The sequence below is a fragment of the Silene latifolia genome, chromosome 4 (genome assembly GCF_048544455.1).
Source record: "Silene latifolia isolate original U9 population chromosome 4, ASM4854445v1, whole genome shotgun sequence".
Taxonomy (NCBI): domain Eukaryota; kingdom Viridiplantae; phylum Streptophyta; class Magnoliopsida; order Caryophyllales; family Caryophyllaceae; genus Silene; species Silene latifolia.
Window position 1 is genome coordinate 10,604,548 of NC_133529.1, and position 19,188 is coordinate 10,623,735.

At 34.8% G+C, this 19,188-nt stretch overlaps 1 protein-coding gene across 1 annotated transcript; it reads right to left on the reverse strand.

Moving 5' to 3' along the window:
* Window positions 1–50: 50 nt before the first annotated feature.
* LOC141652906 (uncharacterized) lies at window positions 51–16,604 on the reverse strand. Its single transcript, XM_074460522.1, has 2 exons — window positions 16,061–16,604; window positions 51–727 (listed from the first exon to the last, which is right to left on the reverse strand). The coding sequence occupies exons 1-2, from the start codon at window positions 16,503–16,505 to the stop codon at window positions 174–176; spliced, it is 999 nt and encodes a 332-aa protein (XP_074316623.1). The 5' UTR covers window positions 16,506–16,604; the 3' UTR covers window positions 51–173.
* Window positions 16,605–19,188: the final 2,584 nt, after the last annotated feature.

Here is a 19,188-nt window from a genome sequence, read left to right on the forward strand (position 1 = left end):
TCAAATTTAGGGAATGTGTTTGATTGTTTTCTTCTTAGGAGTACAAAATTAGAAAACAAACAATAACAACAGTAAAACACTTTGTGAACATCAACATTCAACCAAATTCCGACCCAAAACATGAAATCGAAAACCACAAACCCCTACATGCAATTTCGGATCTCCAATTAACCCTAGATTTTAAATTTGGCTTCTACAATGACATGTTTTCTCTTAGGGTACCCCAACCCAACCATATGACTCAGGTACACCTTACCATCCTTGACAGTCGCGGATGTGGCTATCCGGTGCATAGGCCCCCAATACTTGCCAACCACGGACGCAGTCTCCCAACCATCCGAGCTTTCTAGGAGCTGAGCCGAGGGGTAACTCCCGGCAACCACAATCTTATTAGGAGACAGAAGTTCTAGCCCATCTCCCAGTGCAATTGACCCCTTAACTAATTTGACCACTTTTATAGCATGATCGCCCTGGTTTAGGTCAATCTTGTACAATGTCCCGGAAAATGTATGAATTACTAGTAAGTAACCGTCCGGGTGGTACACAATTCCGTTAACGCCTACTAAATTCTTGTACCACTGTTTGAAGGAAAATAATGGACTTCTTATGGTAGTCAACAATTGTCCTTGTGCATCTACCTTCCAAATCTTGCTTGATTTTACATCTGTCACATAGGCATTACCTTCGTTGTCGACCGCTACGTCATCCGCAAAAGATTTTTCGTCAGCTGCGCAGAAGGTTAGTGTTGTTAGGCCTAGGCAAATATTTCAAGGAACACAAAAATCTCATTGAAGACGGGCGATATCTGTCACAAGTTTGTGACGGATACCGTTTCACAAAATGCCCATTGAGAGGTGAGTGGGAAGCACATGGGGGGTGACCCACCTTATCCCCTCTCCCTTTTTGTAAGAGCTCACAAGCTTGTGACGGAATTAGTCCGTCACAAGCAAGACTAGCTGTTCAAGGAAACAATGTTAATGAGATATCTAACCCAAATGTTCCAGAGTACATGTCACCATTGTCAGCAAGTCTTTCTCAGGAGTTAAGACAGTAGCATCCTCTTAAAAGGCAAAAGAGGTAAATATGTTTCCACTTACATACGTATATTGGAAAAATCTTTTGTTAATCATTGAAAATTCTACTTTTGTCTTTATCTATTACTCCCTCTATTCAACCTTTATCACTCCACTTTAATATAATACTCCTCACATCAACAACAACAACAACATCAGAGCCTTAATCCCAAAATGATTTGGGGTCGGCTGACATGAATCATCCTTTCGAACCGTCCATGGGTGCACGCACGCCTCAAAATGCGAATAAAAAAGGGAAGATAAAAAACAAAAGGGAGAACGAAAATGTAATGGAAAGTCAAGGTGAACTTAGGGGTTTTAAAATCGGATTCCGTCTTTCTTTTATAAAAACTTAAAATTTAAATCGAGAGAAAAGATTAAAACGATTTCTAAAAACCGAAATAGAGTTAAGGATCCGGAATGAACCAGGTAAAATCTATAAGAAAGTGGTTGTTGAAAAAGTGTGTAATAAAGGGGAGAAAAATAAATAAATTAATTTATTTAAATTAAATAAATAAATAAAAGCACTAAATCTGTCAAAAAAACATCAAATATTAAATAATACTCCTCACATATATTGGAGAAATGAGGTGATAAAAGTTGAATAAAGAGAGTATATCACAAATTCTCACTTTCGACGAACAGTATTCGTCTAAAGCTATAGATGGATAGTGTTTCTCTCACAAAATGAGAATGAATAATGCAAATGGGTGGGAAATGGATACCCACTCACCGTCCCACTTGCATTTTGTGAGAGGGTCACGTAGACGGATTGTATTATATTTCGTCCATTTTAAGTTTAAAATAGATATTCCGGTCTTAAACAAAATTTTGCAATTCATGGACTATACAACCAGTTGTATATGTTGTACAGTGTAAAACCTGAGCTTTGTGTCAAAGTATCCGAGCTTTATATTAAAGAATATGAGCTTTATTAGAAAGCATTGAGTTCATTCATTCACATTAAAAACATGAAATTTCAATTAGCTCAGAAAGAATACACGTAAGCTCGGATTCTTATATTTGGTTGTATCATGCTTATTGTACTAACTTGATGTATAATCTTATTTGTGAAAATTTTGCAAACACTACTCATGCAAAGTTGGGGTGTATTTAATCTACGGAAAATTCACGTGGTACCCTCAAACTTTGCCATTTTTCACGTGGTACCCAATTTTTTAAGTTTGTGCACATAATATCCTTGAAATTTGATTTTCAAGCACAACGTGCCTTTTTATCGTTTTTAAAATTTTCAATTGGTCATAAATTATAGACCACAAATCGGAATTGACTAATTTTTTTATCCAAATTGATTACCTCTTCGAGATCTATAAATTGATAGAACGAAAATGCTTATTTGGAAATTTAAGATCGAAGATATTGTTGATTTGAGATTTCCGTTAAAAAAAACCCTATAAAATGTCACTCGACAATTTTTTTTCACAAATCGTACATTATGACGGGATAACCATTTTAGGAAAAAAAATTGGTCGATTCTGAATTACGGTTTAGGAGTTATGCGCAATTGAGTTCTTTTACAGCGACAAAAAGGGTATGTTGTGCATAAAAACTAAACATAGAAGGTATAATATACACAAACTTAAAAAGTTGGGTACCATGTACAAAATGGAAAAGTTCGAGGGTACCATGTGAATTTTCCGTTTAATCTAAAAAGTTGAGCACCCAGGGTCAAAATTCTGAGCCCATGCACATCTTGACCAAGTCATTGAAATTCAAAAGTAGGGATTATCATTATAATATAATATTCCAAATGCACAATAGAAACCACACACGACAGTCGACATCCCACCACTTGTCACTTTTATCATTTTTGTCGCCTTACAAAACGGCTCAGTGGTCAGTGGTGGAGCTAGCAGGGGCGGTCGCCTCTGGCGAATGAATTTTTTGAAGTTTTTTATTATATTTTTCGAAAAACTTTTGGAGGTGCTTTATAAAATTAGTTATTCGCCCCCTAGAGGCAGAGGAAGACCGAGACAGACATGGTTGAGAGTGATAGAGCACGATATGAGAGTTCTGGGGCTTGAGGAGAGTATGGTGACGGAGAGGGCACAATGGAGGGAAAGGATACATGTGAATTTTTTTTATTTTTTTTTTTTGACAGATTTAATGTTTTTTATTTAATTTAAAAATTAAATTATTTATTTTTCTCTCCTTTATTACACTTTTTCACCAACCACTTTCTTATAGATTTTACCTGGTTCATTCCGGAGCCTTAACTCTATTTCGGTTTTTAAACATCGTTTTAATCTTTTCTCTCGATTTAAATTTTAAGTTTTTATAAAAGAAAGACGAAATTCGATTTTAAAACCACTCAGTTTACCTTGACTTTCCATTACATTTTCGTTCTTCCTTTTTGTTTTTCATCTTCCCTTTTTATTCGCATTTTGAGGTGTGCGTTCACCCTTGGACGGTTCGAAATGATAATTCATGTCAGCCGACCCCAAATCATTTTGGGATTAAGGCTCTGATGTTGTTGTTGTTGTACAAAACGGCTCATCGAGCATTTCACACGAGGACACAACCCAAGAAGCCAAATGCTCTAACCAAAAATGACATCTGATGTGAACATTTTTTTTTGGTTTTAAGGGAGTAATATAACTCAATTCATGAATACCACTCTTAAAGTTTTTATTGATTCAGCGCATCTTGCTTCAGACGGTTGTTTCTCGTCTGAAATAAGACGAGCAACATGTTATTTTACAATAAAATGTTGTTACTTTCTGATAATATGTTACCATTATTTTTCACAATTATTTTCAAGGCAAAAAGTAACACCGTAGTGATAACATTTTGTGGATTAAATGGTTACATTCTCTTAAAAAATGGCAACATTTTGTCGATCTTATTTTAGACGGAAAAACAGCCCGTCTGAAATAAGAATTTGTGCTATTGATTAATTTAGTTATATTTAATGTAAACATTGTCGTAGTGTTACTATGTTTCCGATATACAGAGTACATAAGATTATTAGAAGGCGAAACATAACTTGGAATTTGGACGATCAAAATGTCATGTTTATGAGTTTATCATTGCGTAGTGCCGTAGTGGCACAGTGGTCAGTGGTGGAGCTAGCAGGGGCAGTCGCCTCCGGCAAATGAAATTTTTGAAGTTTTTTATTATATTTTTCGAAAAACTTTTGGAGGTGCTTTATAAAATTAGTTATTCGCCCACTAGGTTCAAATCTTGGCTCCGCCGTAGCATTTCTAGGATTAGAGCAATGAGGTTCAATTTAACACAACTTTGTTTGTAAATTAAGATCATAATTTTTTTATTGATAATGAAAGTTACTCCCTCTATTCCGGTTATTTGTTGTCCTATGTTATTTATAGGTATCTCAGACAATTATTGTCCTTCTATTTAGAAATGCATTTAATGAACAATTTGATCAAACACTCAATTTGGTCAACTGTACCAAAGGACAACAATTGATCGGGGACGGATAGAGTATTAAACCAAAGTACTCCCTCTCATCCAGACCAAAGGTTACATTTGACTTTATTACGCTTGCCGAGGTGCATTTTGCAACGTGAATATCTTTAGTTACACATTATTAAAAATTATAAAAACTTAATATTCTTATAGCATTCAAGACGATGAATCAAACAAGATCTCGCATGACTATGTTTTCTCTCATACATTGCTAATAATAACAAAGATTCTCAACAATTATGAATAGTACAAAAAAAGTCAAATGTAACTTTTGGTTTGGATGAGATGAAGTAAATGAGAAGAGAAGCAAACATACAGGGAGAAGAAAGGTGAGCGAGGAACAAGCGTTTCTCTCCCTGACTTTCAAACAAGAGAATTTTTACAGGGACGCAATGTCAAGCAAGAACAAGGGAAAGGGAAAAGCTCAACAAGGAGGATATCAGTCCTCTAATAACTACGAAATGAATATTCAAATCTCCAAAACCCCCCACTTCAAAACCATCTACATCAAACTCCCAAAACATTCAAATTAAAACATACAACCAATTCATACCATTAACTTCAAACTTTCCCTCATTACCTTACTGTCAAGCAGTAAAAAACCAGTCAAACCTTTCAAAAGCTCATAAACAGCAAGAGGAGGTAAATAACAATACCTTATCATCCTACGTGTCCAAACCAGCAGTTGAACCTCTCTGCCTCACCAAATTCAAACAAGTTCCATCCGTTCGGGAAGTCGGAAAAAATACCTACAAAACTTTTCCCACAAACCTTCATTGGTTTTTCGACAATACCTCCAAAACTCGGCGATTTTATGAGTTCATCTTAGTTGATTAGGATGCGGACATTAAACATGACAGATCAACAAATAGTGAAATCATCTATTCAAAATTAATAATCAAAGGGGTTATTCCATCAGACGAATGGATTGAACCACACGCTGAAAAAGAATTTTCAAAACGGTTTATCCCTCAAACTTACTCCTACACCGACTACAAACTGGCATGGTCAAGAGCTCTGCTTTTCCGAGACTTTGACCACTCTTGGTTTATCACATTCAATAAAACCTTCAATAAAAATGTCTCAATCTGGTTTTACAGTTGGTGGTATTATTTTGGTCCAACACATGACATTTACCCCATTTCATGCCGAAAGGGCTTTGAAACCTTTGTCGCCAATACTAAAGGCGAACTATTTCAAAAACCGCTCAGTTTTCATGCTGAATTCAAGTTATCCTGGATTCTTTGTTGGAGTTATACACTTCGACAAGTCCTTCCACCTCCCTATCCATTATCCCTGGTTAGAGAATTCAAAATAAAATGGTGGAACAAATTCATGATGGAACTATGTTCCCCTGAGCTCGTTCAATCATTTTTAACTACTGGCAAAAAACTTGAATGGAGCATCAATAATCTTAATAAAGATGTTTCATCCTCAAAACCCAAAATTCCAAAAACTCCAACCTCAAAAATTGATGATCAACTCATCAAACAAATGATTAATGATCCAAACCTCAGACGGCAACTTATCAACGCCATTAAAACTCAAAACTCTGATGACACTGTCTCCTCTGAATCCAGTACATCAGAATTTTATGAGGAGTCACAAGATCCTTATGAATTTTATTTCAAAAAAAAAAAATATATATATATGTATATATACATACATTTTTAGGGGGGGGGGGGGTATTGTAGAAATAGTATTGTGTTTTATATTATATGACGGTATGTAATATGTCTGTTAAATATTTGAGTCTGTAAATACGTATATGTCAATATGTATAGGTATGTATGTAAAAATACGTATACGTATTAAAATACGTATACTACTATTCAAACTTTTTACTATTCATATGCGTCTAGAAGCTCAAGTGAAGACGCAGTCTCAAAAGTCAAAAGTTTTACAGAATCCTATCATGTTGTCAGGACAGCTGCTATCTTTCCGAAAAGCTCCAAGACAGCTGTCTTTCCACTAACTCAAAAGCAACGGCCCTAATGCACCTGCGAATAAGATGTCAACAACGCAAAAGCAGATCATCATTAAAACCTCTGAAAGAGTAATAACCTTGATAGAATCTTCCCGAAGAAGATCTTTATCAATTTGGAATTTCTTTTCAGTAGTAATAACCTTGATAGAATTAAAATCTGACAAGGTTGGAGATTGAGGAGGAGATGAAGTTGCTTCATACTCCGGAATTGGAGATTTGAAATGGACCTTATAAGTCAAATCAGAATTTTCTATATTAGAAAAAGACTTTCTTGAAGAAGTTTTATGAAAGGATGTAGATGAGGAAGATGCTTCTCTAAACGAATTAAATCGTAAGAAAACTCTGTTATCATCTTCTACTATATCATGTAAATCTTTTTTGATCAGATTTGGAGTTGGTAACTCCTTTGGAATCTGTAGTACTTCTGGAATAGAAACCTTATTCCAAGGAAGTGCTCGTGATGTAGTTACTAAGGATTTAGCTTTATTATCTTTTGAATGGGCTTCTAAGAAAATAGTTTCTTCCTTAGAAGATGGTTCATGAATAAATTTTGGACTAACTGTAGATGACATAAGTTTGAAATAAATTCTAAAGACTATTGCAAAGTTTCTTGCAAATTCTTTGAATTTATTATCCAAAATATGAATATCTAAAACTAATGCATCTTGAATTAATGGGTCATGCAAATCAACTGAAAAATCAGGAAAACAGTTGAAATAAACAGGACCATTGCAAACATTAGTTTGAATTACTGCGAGTAACGAGTCTTTATAAGCTTTAAAACGATTATCTCTTAAAGCCATAAAAATTGGTAGATCAACACCTTTGTGTACCAAATGTTTGATAGCTACTTGTACTAATCCAAAATAAATGAATCTATATTTTCTTTGAATATAATCTTTTAAACTAGTTTGAGATAATAAATGCAATGTTTATGTGGTATTATGAATAATTCTTGTTTCTTCATGAGTTCTTATAGAAAATGCCGTTCTGAAATCAAATGATTCTATTTTGTAAATTTCAGTGGAAATTTCAGTGGGATTTTCTTTTGGAATATCCCAATTTGAAAAATCAACGGGAACATTGATTTCATTGCTTTGAACTGTTGTTAAATCTCTACTTGTTCCTATTGAAAATGCTCTTCTTAGCCAGTTTGCCATAAAAGGTTTTGACACACTAATGAATGCATACTTTATGCAGACGGGAACAGTGAGACTACCCTACCGGGAACACCTAGACACGGCTTACCAACGGACTTACCGGGCTGACCAACACCTTACCAACACCTACCTAAAGGCGACAGACACTGTATGCTTTGAGCCTTAAATGGCTATGATACCAGGAAGGAACCCAGGTCAGAGACAAGAAAAGAAATGAAAACAGTTAAAAGAAATTAGAACAATGAAAGTAGTTGATTTTAAAATAAATTTTGAAATTTACAGGATTGAAAATGAAAATAAAACTTACAATGAAAATTGATACAGAGTTAATGAAAATTGATACAGAGATCTGTTAAATTCAATAACAGGCCTGAGCCGCACCCAAACGGAGGAGAAAGAGTCCACAACGGAGGCCCAAGAGGGTTCCACTCTAAAACCAATTGGCAATAGAGGGAGTAGCCCCTTACCTTATAAAGTGGTAATTCTTCCCCTCTTTTATCAATGTGGGACAACCCTCACATGTGGGAACTTTGGGTTTCTTCACACTCCCCCGCATATGTGAGGCCCACTTTTCACACAGACTAGACAAATTCATTCAACTGAGCAACTTTGCTCGTCATTTTGTAAACATGGCCTAAAAGATTAACTCGGCCAGGACAAATTCAACTGAGCAACTTTGCTCATCCGACTGCAAACTTTGACCCATGAAACCCAGGTCTTTAGCCATGGGCTCTGATACCATGTTAAATTCGACAACGGGCCTGGGCCGCATCCAAACGGAGGAGAAAAAGTCCACAACGGAGGCCCAAGAGGGTTCCACTCTAAAACCAATTGGCAATAGAGGAGTAGCCCCTTGCCTTATAAAGTGGTAATTCTTCCCCTCTTTTATCAATGTGGGACAACCCTCACATGTGGGAACTTTGAGTTTTTTCACAAGATCTTTTGATTACAACTTATTTTTAGATTTTGTTGCTAGTTTGCTTAAGGCAATACTGCACTCTAAAAACTTGATAATCTTGAATGCTGAGGACGTCCGTTTTTATAGGCAGTCTTCAGAGGCTTTAATGATGATCTGCTTTTGCGTTGTTGACATCTTATTCGCAGGTGCATTAGGGCCGTTGCTTTTGAGTTAGTGGAAAGACAGCTGTCTTGAGCTTTCCGGAAAGATAGCAGTTGTCCCGACAACATGATAGGATTCTGCAAAACTTTTGACTTTTGAGACTGCGTCATCACATGAACTTCTAGACGCGTATGAATAGTAAAAAGTTTGAATAGTAGTATACGTATTTTAATACGTATACATATTTCTACATACATACTTATACATATTGACATATACGTATTTACAGACTCAAATATTTGACAGACATATTACATACCATCATATAATACAAAACACAATACTATTTCTACAATACAATACCCATCCCCCCCTAAAAATATATATATATATATATATATATATATATATATATATATATATATATATATATATATATATATATATATATATATATATATATATATATTTTTGAATTAAAATTCATAAGGTTCTTGTGAGTCCTCATAAAATTCGATGTCTTTGGATTCGGAGGAGACAGTGTCATCGAGTTTTGAGTTTTAATGGCGATAAGTTGCGTCGAGGTTTGGATCATTAATCATTTGTTTGATGAGTTGATCAACAATTTTTGAGGTTGGAGTTTTTGGAATTTTGGGTTTTGAGGATGAAACATCTTTATTAAGATTATTGATGCTCCATTCAAGTTTTTTGTCAGTAGTTAAAAATGATTGAACGTTCTCAGGGGAACATAGTTCCATCATGAATTTGTTCCACCATTTTATTTTGAATTCTCTAACCAGGGATAATGGATAGGGAGGTGGAAGGACTTGTCGAAGTGTATAACTCCAACAAAGAATCCAGGATAACTTGAATTCAGCATGAAAACTGAGCGGTTTTTGAAATAGTTCGCCTTTAGTATTGGCGACAAAGGTTTCAAAGCCCTTCCGGCATGAAATGGGGTAAATGTCCTGTGTTGGACCAAAATAATACCACCAACTGTAAAACCAGATTGGGACATTTTTATTGAAGGTTTTATTGAATGTGATAAACCAAGAGTGGTCAAAGTCTCGGAAAAGCAGAGCTCTTGACCATGCCAGTTTGTAGTCGGTGTAGGAATAAGTTTGAGGGATAAACCGTTTTGAAAATTCTTTTTCAGCGTGTGGTTCAATCCATTCATCTGATGGAATAACCCCTTTGATTATTAATTTTGAATAGATGATTTCACCATTTGTTGATCTGTCATGTTTAATGTCTGCAGATCCGGAATCAACTAAGATGAACTCATAAAATCGCTGAGTTTTGGAGGTATTGTCAGAAAACCAATGAAGGTTTGTGGGAAAAGTTTTGTAGGTATTTTTTCTGACTTCCTGAACGGATGGAACTTGTTTGAATTTGGTGAGGCAGAGAGGTTCAAGCTTTGGTTTGGAGACGTAGGATGATGAGGTATTGTTATTTACCTCATCTTCTTGTTTTTGAGCTTTTGAAAGGTTTTGGTTTTTTTCTTGCTTGTGATAAGGTAATAAGGGAAAGTTTGAAGTTAATGGTATGAATTGGTTGGATGTTTTAATTTGAATGTTTTGGGAGTTTGATGTAGATGGTTTTGAAGTGGGGGGTTTGGAGATTTGAATATTCATTTCGTAGTCATCAGAGGGCTGATATCCTCCTTGTTGAGCTTTTCCCTTTCCCTTGTTCTTGCTTGACATTGCGTCCCGTAAAAATTCTCTTGTTAGAAAGCCAGGGAGAGAATTTTGATCCCCTTTAATGTATTCAATATCAAAATCGAAGACTGATAATATTGCTTGCCATCTTGCAAAAATTTGTTTTGAAACAATATTTTGAACATCTTTTTCCAAAACTTCTTTTGCTGATTTACAATCAATTCTTAAAAGAAATTTCTTATTGTATAAATCATCTTGAAATTTTGAAATGCATAAAACAATTGATAAAATTTCTTTTTTAATAGTTGAAATTTGTTTGAGGGCCAGTCCAGACTCCAGAGTGAAACCTAACTAGACACTCGGCATTTTGACTCTTTTATTTAAGAATGCCTCCATAACCTATATCAGAAGCATCTGTTTCTACGACCATGAATGCATTTGGGTCAGGGATGACCAAACATGGTAAAGACTTTACCTTTTCTTTAAGATGTTTGACTATGCTGGTATGAGACTCAGACCATGCAGGAGGGTTCTTTTTGAGTCGTTGGAATAAAGGTTTACACAATTGTCTGAGATTTGGGAAAAATTCTGAAACATAATTTAGACATCCCAGAAATCTTTGCAATTGAGTTTTATCCTTTATTTGATCTGGAAAACGATCAGCAAAATCTATAGCTCTGGCTATAGGCTTAATCATTCCTTTGTATATGTCATGTCCCAAAAATCTGATTTTGCTTTGAAAAAGTTTCATTTTTGGGGCAGAGACAACCAATCCATTTTTCTCAATGGTATAAAGAGATGTTTGAAAATGTTTGAAGTGTTGTTCAATACTCTGGGAAAAAATCAAAACATCATCAATGTATACAATTGAGAATGTAGAAAATGGATTGAATATATCATTCATAACATTTTGAAATTCTGAAGGAGCATTTTTTAGTCCAAAGGGCATTACATTCCATTCGTAATGTCCAAAGGGGACTGTGAATGATGTTTTAAACCTGTCTTCTTCTGCAATCTGTATTTGCCAGAAACCTGACTTCATGTCAAATTTCGAAAATACCTTTGCATTATAAAGACGTTTAAGAAGATCTCGTTTATTAGGTATGGGATACCTAATCCACTGTAAAACCTTATTTAAAGGTTTATAGTTAATGACTAGACGAGGTACTCCTCTTTCTTTTTCAGCATTATTCATAACATAGAATGCTCCACAACTCCAAGGAGACTTGGAGTGTCTTATGAGTTTCTTATTAAGAAAAGCTTGAATTTCTTTCTTACAGACTTCTAAGAGTTCTGTGTTGATCTGTATAGGATGTGCTTTTGTTGGAATTAATTTCTCAGAAAAGTCTTTGATATATGGAAGATTGACAACATGTTTCTTCCTATCCCATAAAGCATTAGGAATATCAGCACAGACTTTATTCTTGAATAATTCTTCTAAATCAAGAATCTGCTTCTGTCTGGTGATTGAAGTTTTTCTTCAATCTTAGTATAAGAAACTTCTTCTTTGAGTTGAGATATTAATTTTCTTTTATGTTCAATAGTATTAATATGTTGATAAATTGTGGAGGATTGAAGAAGAGAGATATCCTTTTGCATCATAGGATTGATGAATTTAAAAGATATATATCTTCCCAAAATGTCTGTATGGAGACCCTTATTATCAACATTAAAAGGATAAATTTGAGTTAGGAACGGAGTTTCTAAAATTATGTCCTCTTTTATGTCTCTTACGACTATAAAAGTATTTTTGAAGCTATAATCATCATTTATGATTTTTGCTTTTGAAATTTTATGTTCAATATGTAATGGGCTTCCATTAGCACCATACAATTGAGTTTTTGTTTTTGTACAATATTTAAAAGGTATTATACCTTCCCTAATGCAGTTTTGATCTGCACCACTATCGATTAATGCCAAAAGATTAGCTTTGTAATCTCCTATTTGAAAGGTAACTATAGAATACCATTTTTGAAAGTTTATACATTCAATACTTTTGACGAATGTTTTATCGTTTTTAGATGAGCCAATGTCATCAGAATTAGCATTAGCCTCAATAGTGCTTTCTTCAAAAGATCTTGGTTCTTCTGTAAATTTTGATTTTTCTAGATTAGTTAATCTAGTTTGTATTTCAAAATCTCTAATCTCAAGATTCTGAAGATACTTTTGAATTTCATTAACTTGAACCTTTAGACACTACAAAAAGAATTAAAACAGGCGACTGATTTTGGCGACTGAAATCAGTCGCGGACCTTAGTCGCCTTTTCTAGCTTTGGCGACTGAAAAATCAGTCGCCAAATGACTAAAATGGCGACTGATATGGTAGTCGCCAATTTGGCGACTGATTCAAGGTAGTCGCCAAATGCCAATTCAGTCGCCAAATTTGGGTGACGTAGCCAGTTTGGCTGAGGAAATTTGGCGACTGAATTGAGATTTGGCGACTGCAATTCAGTCGCCAAAATGAGTAATAATAATAATAATATTAATGATAATGAGACGGTTTCACTTAGCTACCAACACCAAACACCACCCCACGACCCACCCCAACCACGCCCACCACGGCCGACCGCCGGCCGACCGCCACCCACCGAACCACCCCCACACATAACCCTAAACCAATACAAAAACCCCCTTAATCATTCCCTTTTAATTCAAACACAAATTAAACTAAATCTAACTACAAATTAAACTAAATCTAACTACAAATTAATCAAACATACTAACTACAAATAAATCTAACCAACTAACAACAAATTAATCAAACTAACTATAAATTAATCTAACAAATTAAACTAAATAAACTGAAATTAAACAAAAACAACTAACCTAATTAAAGAGGGTGGATGTGGCGGTGGAAATGGCGGTGGAAGGGTGGTTGTGTGGTGTTGTTGGTTGGTGTCGTCGCTTCGCCAAATCGCTCGTCCCTTTTTTTTTTTTTTTTTTTTTTTCGCAAAGAGTAAAGTAGGAGAGAGGGCGCTGAATGTATTAAAAAAATTGGCGACTGAATTTTTAAATTTGGCGATTGAAAATCAGTCGCCAAATTTGGCGACTACCCTAATTTCAGTCGCCAAATGTAAAAAATCGGTCGCCACGTAGATTCCCTTTTTAAAAATGACAGCCTGGTTTCTACTAAAAATTTTGGCGACTGATTGTCAATTTGGCGATTGAATTTCAGTCGCCAAATTAGCGACTACTCGTAATTCAGTCGCCAAATCCAAAATTTCGGTCGCCACGTTTGATTCCCTTTTTGAAAAAGTCAGTCGCCAGATTGGCAACTAATTTCAGTCGCCAATTTGGCGACTACTTCTTTCAGTCGCCAAATTTCGGTCGCCTGTTTCAGGTTTTCTTGTAGTGAGAGAGTTAATCTCTTGCTGTATTTGCTTAGTAGGAGAAGAGGTTAGATCTATAAAAGATTTTCCCCTGATAGGATTCTCAGGACATTTGCTGAGAAGTTTGGAAATGCTGAATGGTTCAGTAGTAGAGATTTTTTGATCTTTTAGGATTAAAGATTTGAGACGTTGTAAAGCATCTCTCTTAATATCAGGGTTATCAATTGAATCAATTAAGTCAAAGAGGAACTCTTTGCTATCTTTATCTGTTATAACTTGAATCTTTTGAATAGGTGAAGAGGAAGCTGAATCATAAGCTTCATAATCCGAAGAACTTTGGATGTGGTCACAAGCAAGACTAGTTGTTCAAGGAAACAATGTTAATGAGATATCTAACCCAAATGTTCCAGAGTACATGTCACCATTGTCAGCAAGTCTTTCTCAGAAGTTAAGACAGTAGCATCCTCTTAAAAGGCAAAAGAGGTAAATATGTTTCCACTTACATACGTATATATGAAAAATCTTTTGTTAATCATTGAAAATTCTACTTTTGTCTTTATCTATTACTCCCTCTATTCAACCTTTATCACTCCACTTCAATATAATACTCCTCACATATATTGGAGAAATGAGGTGATAAAAGTTGAATAGAGAGAGTATATCACAAATTCTCACTTTCGACGAACAGTATTCGTCTAAAGCTATAGATGGATAGTGTTTCTCTCACAAAATGAGAATGAATAATGCAAATGGGTGGGAAATGGATACCCACTCACCGTCCCACTTGCATTTTGTGAGAGGGTCACGTAGACGGATTGTATTATATTTCGTCCATTTTAAGTTTAAAATAGATATTCCGGTCTTAAACAAAATTTTGCAATTCATGAACTATACAACCAATTTTATATGTTGTACAGTGTAGAACCTGAGCTTTGTGTCAAAGTATCCGAGCTTTATATTAAAGAATATGAGCTTTATTAGAAAGCATTGAGTTCATTCATTTACACATTAAAAACATGAAATTTAAATTAGCTCAAAAAGAATACACGTAAGCTCGGATTCTTATACTTAGTTATACCATGCTTATGGTACTAACTTGATGTATAATCCTATTTTTAAAAATTTTGGGAACACTACTCATGCAAAGTTGGGTATATTTAATCTAAAAAGTTGAGCACCTAGGCTCAAAATTCTGAGCCCATGCACATCTTGACCAAGTCATTGAAATTAAAAGTAGGGATTATCATTATAATATAATATTCAAAATGCACAATAGATACCACACACGACAGTCGACATCCCACCACTTGTCACTTTTATCATTTTTGTCGCCTTACAAAACGGCTCATCGAGCATTTCACATGAGGACACAACCCACGAAGCCAAATGCTCTAACCAAAAATGACAACTAATGTGAACATTTTTTTTTGGTTTTAAGGGAGTAATATAACTCAATTCATGAATACCACTCTTAAAAGTTTTTATTGATTCAGCGCATCTTGCTTCAGACGGTTGTTTCTCGTCTGAAATAAGACGAGCAATATATTATTTTACAATAAAATGTTGTTACTTTTTGATAATATATTACCATTATTTTTCACAATCATTTTCAAGGCAAAAAGTAACACCGTAGTGATAACATTTTGTGGATTAAATGATTACATTCTCTTAAAAAATGGCAACATTTTGTCGATCTTATTTTAGACGGAAAAATAGCCCGTCTGAAATAAGAATTTGTGCTATTGATTAATTTAGTTATATTTAATGTAAACATTGTCGTAGTGTTACTATGTTTCCGATATACGGAGTACATAAGATTATTAGAAGGCGAAACATAACTTGGAATTTGGACGATCAAAATGTCATGTTTATGAGTTTATCATTGCGTAGTGCCGTAGTGGCACAGTGGTCAGTGGTGGAGCTAGCAGGGGCAGTCGCCTCCGGCAAATGAAATTTTCGAAATTTTTTATTATATTTTTCGAAAAACTTTTGGAGGTGCTTTATAAAATTAGTCATTCGCCCACTAGGTTCAAATCTTGGCTCCGCCGTAGCATTTCTAGGATTAGAGCAATGAGGTTCAATTTAACACAACTTTGTTTGTAAATTAAGATCATACTCCGTAATTTTTTTATTGATAATGAAAGTTACACCCTCTATTCCGGTTATTTGTTGTTCTAAGTTATTTATAGGTATCTCAGACAATTATTGTCCTTATATTTAGAAATGCATTTAATGAACAATTTGATCAAACACTTAATTTGGTCAACTGTACCAAAGGACAACAATTGATCGGGGACGGAGAGAGTATTAAACCAAAGTAAATGAGAAGAGAAGCAAACATACAGGGAGAAGAAAGGTGAGCGAGGAACAAGCGTTGCCAAGAGGTTAAATCGTAAGCAGCAAGACCACTGTATTTATTCCCTTTAATATCCCCAACCGCTACCAACACACGGTTCCGAACCCGGTCTATGGTGAACCCGACCGAGGCATTCCCGGTTAAGTCGCCGTCCTTGACGACAGTGATTTCATCTAAAATAACATTGTCAGCGTTACCGTCCTGTGGAACCTTGAGCACTCCTAGACCGCCTTCCAAGTAGGAGACGATGAATTGACGGTTGAGATGGTCCCACCGAGCGCATTCTCTAAACCAGCTGTTGCTGTGGTATTGGTACACGTGGCTGGAGGGTGGGACCTTTTCTAGTGCTATGAGTATGCCTACGGGGATGGCGGAGATGAGGAAGAGTGTTAGTAGGAATTTGGGTGAGAATATGCAGGAACACCACCCCATTCTTCTTTCTGCTTCCTCTTTTTGTTTAAAGGTGAAACAGATTAATTAAGTAAGGGAAAAAGGAGAGATTCTAGTATGGTGCTCTTGTATTTGTAGGGGAAGTGACAAGGCTTAGAAATACCGGTCTGGATTCTCTCCATTTACCTAAAAAGAAATGGACCTCTATTACTTTTAAACGGTCCGGATTAAATTTTGGGACGATCTAATGGTTGTAATTATTTCATAGAAGTAATGTTTAAATGAGTAGAAAGAGAAAATATATTAGAATAAGAGTGTATTAGAGATATAATGGAGAGAAAGTAATGGAGAGAATCCAAATTCTAGAAATACGCCCTCTCATTAAGAATGTCAATGGATCGGGTTCGGGTCGGGTGAAGCTTCACCCGCATCCATCCATCACATTAAAAACCTCATCCAACTCATCCATCATCCGCGAAATTTATCATCCATCACCCGTCCATCCATCATCCGCGGATGAAATGGGTGGATCGGGTGATAAATGGGTGATAATTTAATTATGTTTATAAGCCTAAAAAAGTATTAAATTTTACAGTCCGTCTCATTAAAGACGAACATTATCCGTCTATATTATAGACGGATAGTGTTCCTCTCACAAATAAAAGTGGGTAGTGCAAGTGGGGGTATTCATTTCCCGTCCACTTGCACTACCCATTTTTATTTGTGAGAGGGACACTATCCGTCTATAGCTATAGACGGATAGTGTCCGTCTATAACGAGAATTTGTGTAAATTTTATTTCAACCAAAAATATGTAAGGTAATATTAGTATTAGTATTAGACTAAGTGCTTTAAAAATCTCGTAACTTAATGTTTGCTTGAACATATAAAAAGTAAGTAGATTAGCTTAAGTTTTATATAAATATGTATTTTTTTTTCAAAAAAGGAAGAATATCGGGTGGCGGATGGATGACGGGTTGAATTTAGCTTCATTCATCATCCATCCATCATCCATTTATTTCATCCATCATCCATTTATTTCGGGTTTTTATCCGTCCATTTAAATCGGGTGGATGGATATTTAGCGGGTGCGGGTGAGATTAACATCCCTACCTATCATACACCTCAAATATGTTCACTAAATAAAAGGTCAATTAGGTCATGTTCTTTTGGACGGAAACTGTTTGAATTGAACTGAACTAAATTTAATGGAGTTGAACTAAATTAAATTCGAGTAAGCGTTAATTTGTGAAGTAAAGAGCTAAACTGAACTGAATGAAACTAAATTGAATAGAGCTGAAATTAAGTTGAAAAGAACAGGACCCTACCATATGTTGCCTTTCCAAATAGTATTATCCGTTTATATTTACCGATTATATTTCCAAGACGACATTTTCACCATACTTTGTCCATTTTTATATTGCATTTTCAGTTTACACTTAAACTTAACAAATACGTATAAAGATTATAAAATAATTTTATAATATAATTTATACTCTGTATATATTTGGATACGTTTATGACCCTTTAAACGACAAAATATAAACCTTTTTTTAAATCAAAGAGAGTATATACTACTCTTTCAATTACGTTATGATTATTATCGTTATAATATGGCTTTATATTTCTTTTTCTTCATGTCATGACTATAAATCAACAAAAAAAAATGTCCTCGTGATAAAACAGATTACACTTTCATCATTTATCCTAAAAAGTGACTCCTTTCGCAAACTTCGTAACTTGTACTCCGTATGATATTGACATTGAAAATGGTTAGAAATGGAGTAATAATGAGGTGGCAATTCGTACAATATTATAAATGTAGGTCAGAAATCACTAAATTTGGAGTTTATTGTTAATTTATTACGAGGCAGGGATTGGTGGGAAGAGGAAAATGAGTTGGAGGGAGTAGAATAGTAACTTGGTGTGTAATGTACATCAATGTTTTAAATTGATTTCACCCGAATGCAAAGTAAAATCTGGTAGGAGTTGGTAGATGTGACGTCAATAAGTGGATATGTACTCCCTCTCATCCACATCAAAGGTTACATTGACTTTATCACACTTGTCGAGACGTGTTTTGTAACATAAATATCTTTAGTTATACATTATTTAAAAAATTTGATATTCTTATAGCATTCATGACGATAATTATATTTTCTCACATGACTATAACTATATTTTCTCTTATAGATTAAGAATAATATCAAAGATTCTCTACGACCATAAATAGTGCCAAAAAATCAATGTAACCTTTGGTCTGGATGGAAGAGAGTAATTGCTAAAGTTGGCAAACAAAAGAAATTAGAAAAAGTAGAAAATAATTTGTTTTTTCTTCATATCATATATACTCACTCGATTTGTTTATATATGACTTTTTCACATTTCGAAACCGTCACTTCTCTCTTCAATATCTCTTAAAATATAAGACTAAATATTAGTATGATATATGTATACTCATATAGTCATATGATTATATAAAAGAGTTTTTCGCAAGGAATTTAATAGTAGCATTTTTATAATTTTTGAACAAATATATTTTTGTAAATATTAAAGTCAAAGGCTTACCTCGAAAATGCAAAACGTCATATATTTCACTTTCAATATATTTTGATTATCTACTAATCGTAATGAAATCTCCTTGAAATTCAAGTGAAAACGATTTAGCTTGTCCTTTGAATGCGTTAGTTAATATAAATAGAAATGAGACCGAAAACCATAAATTC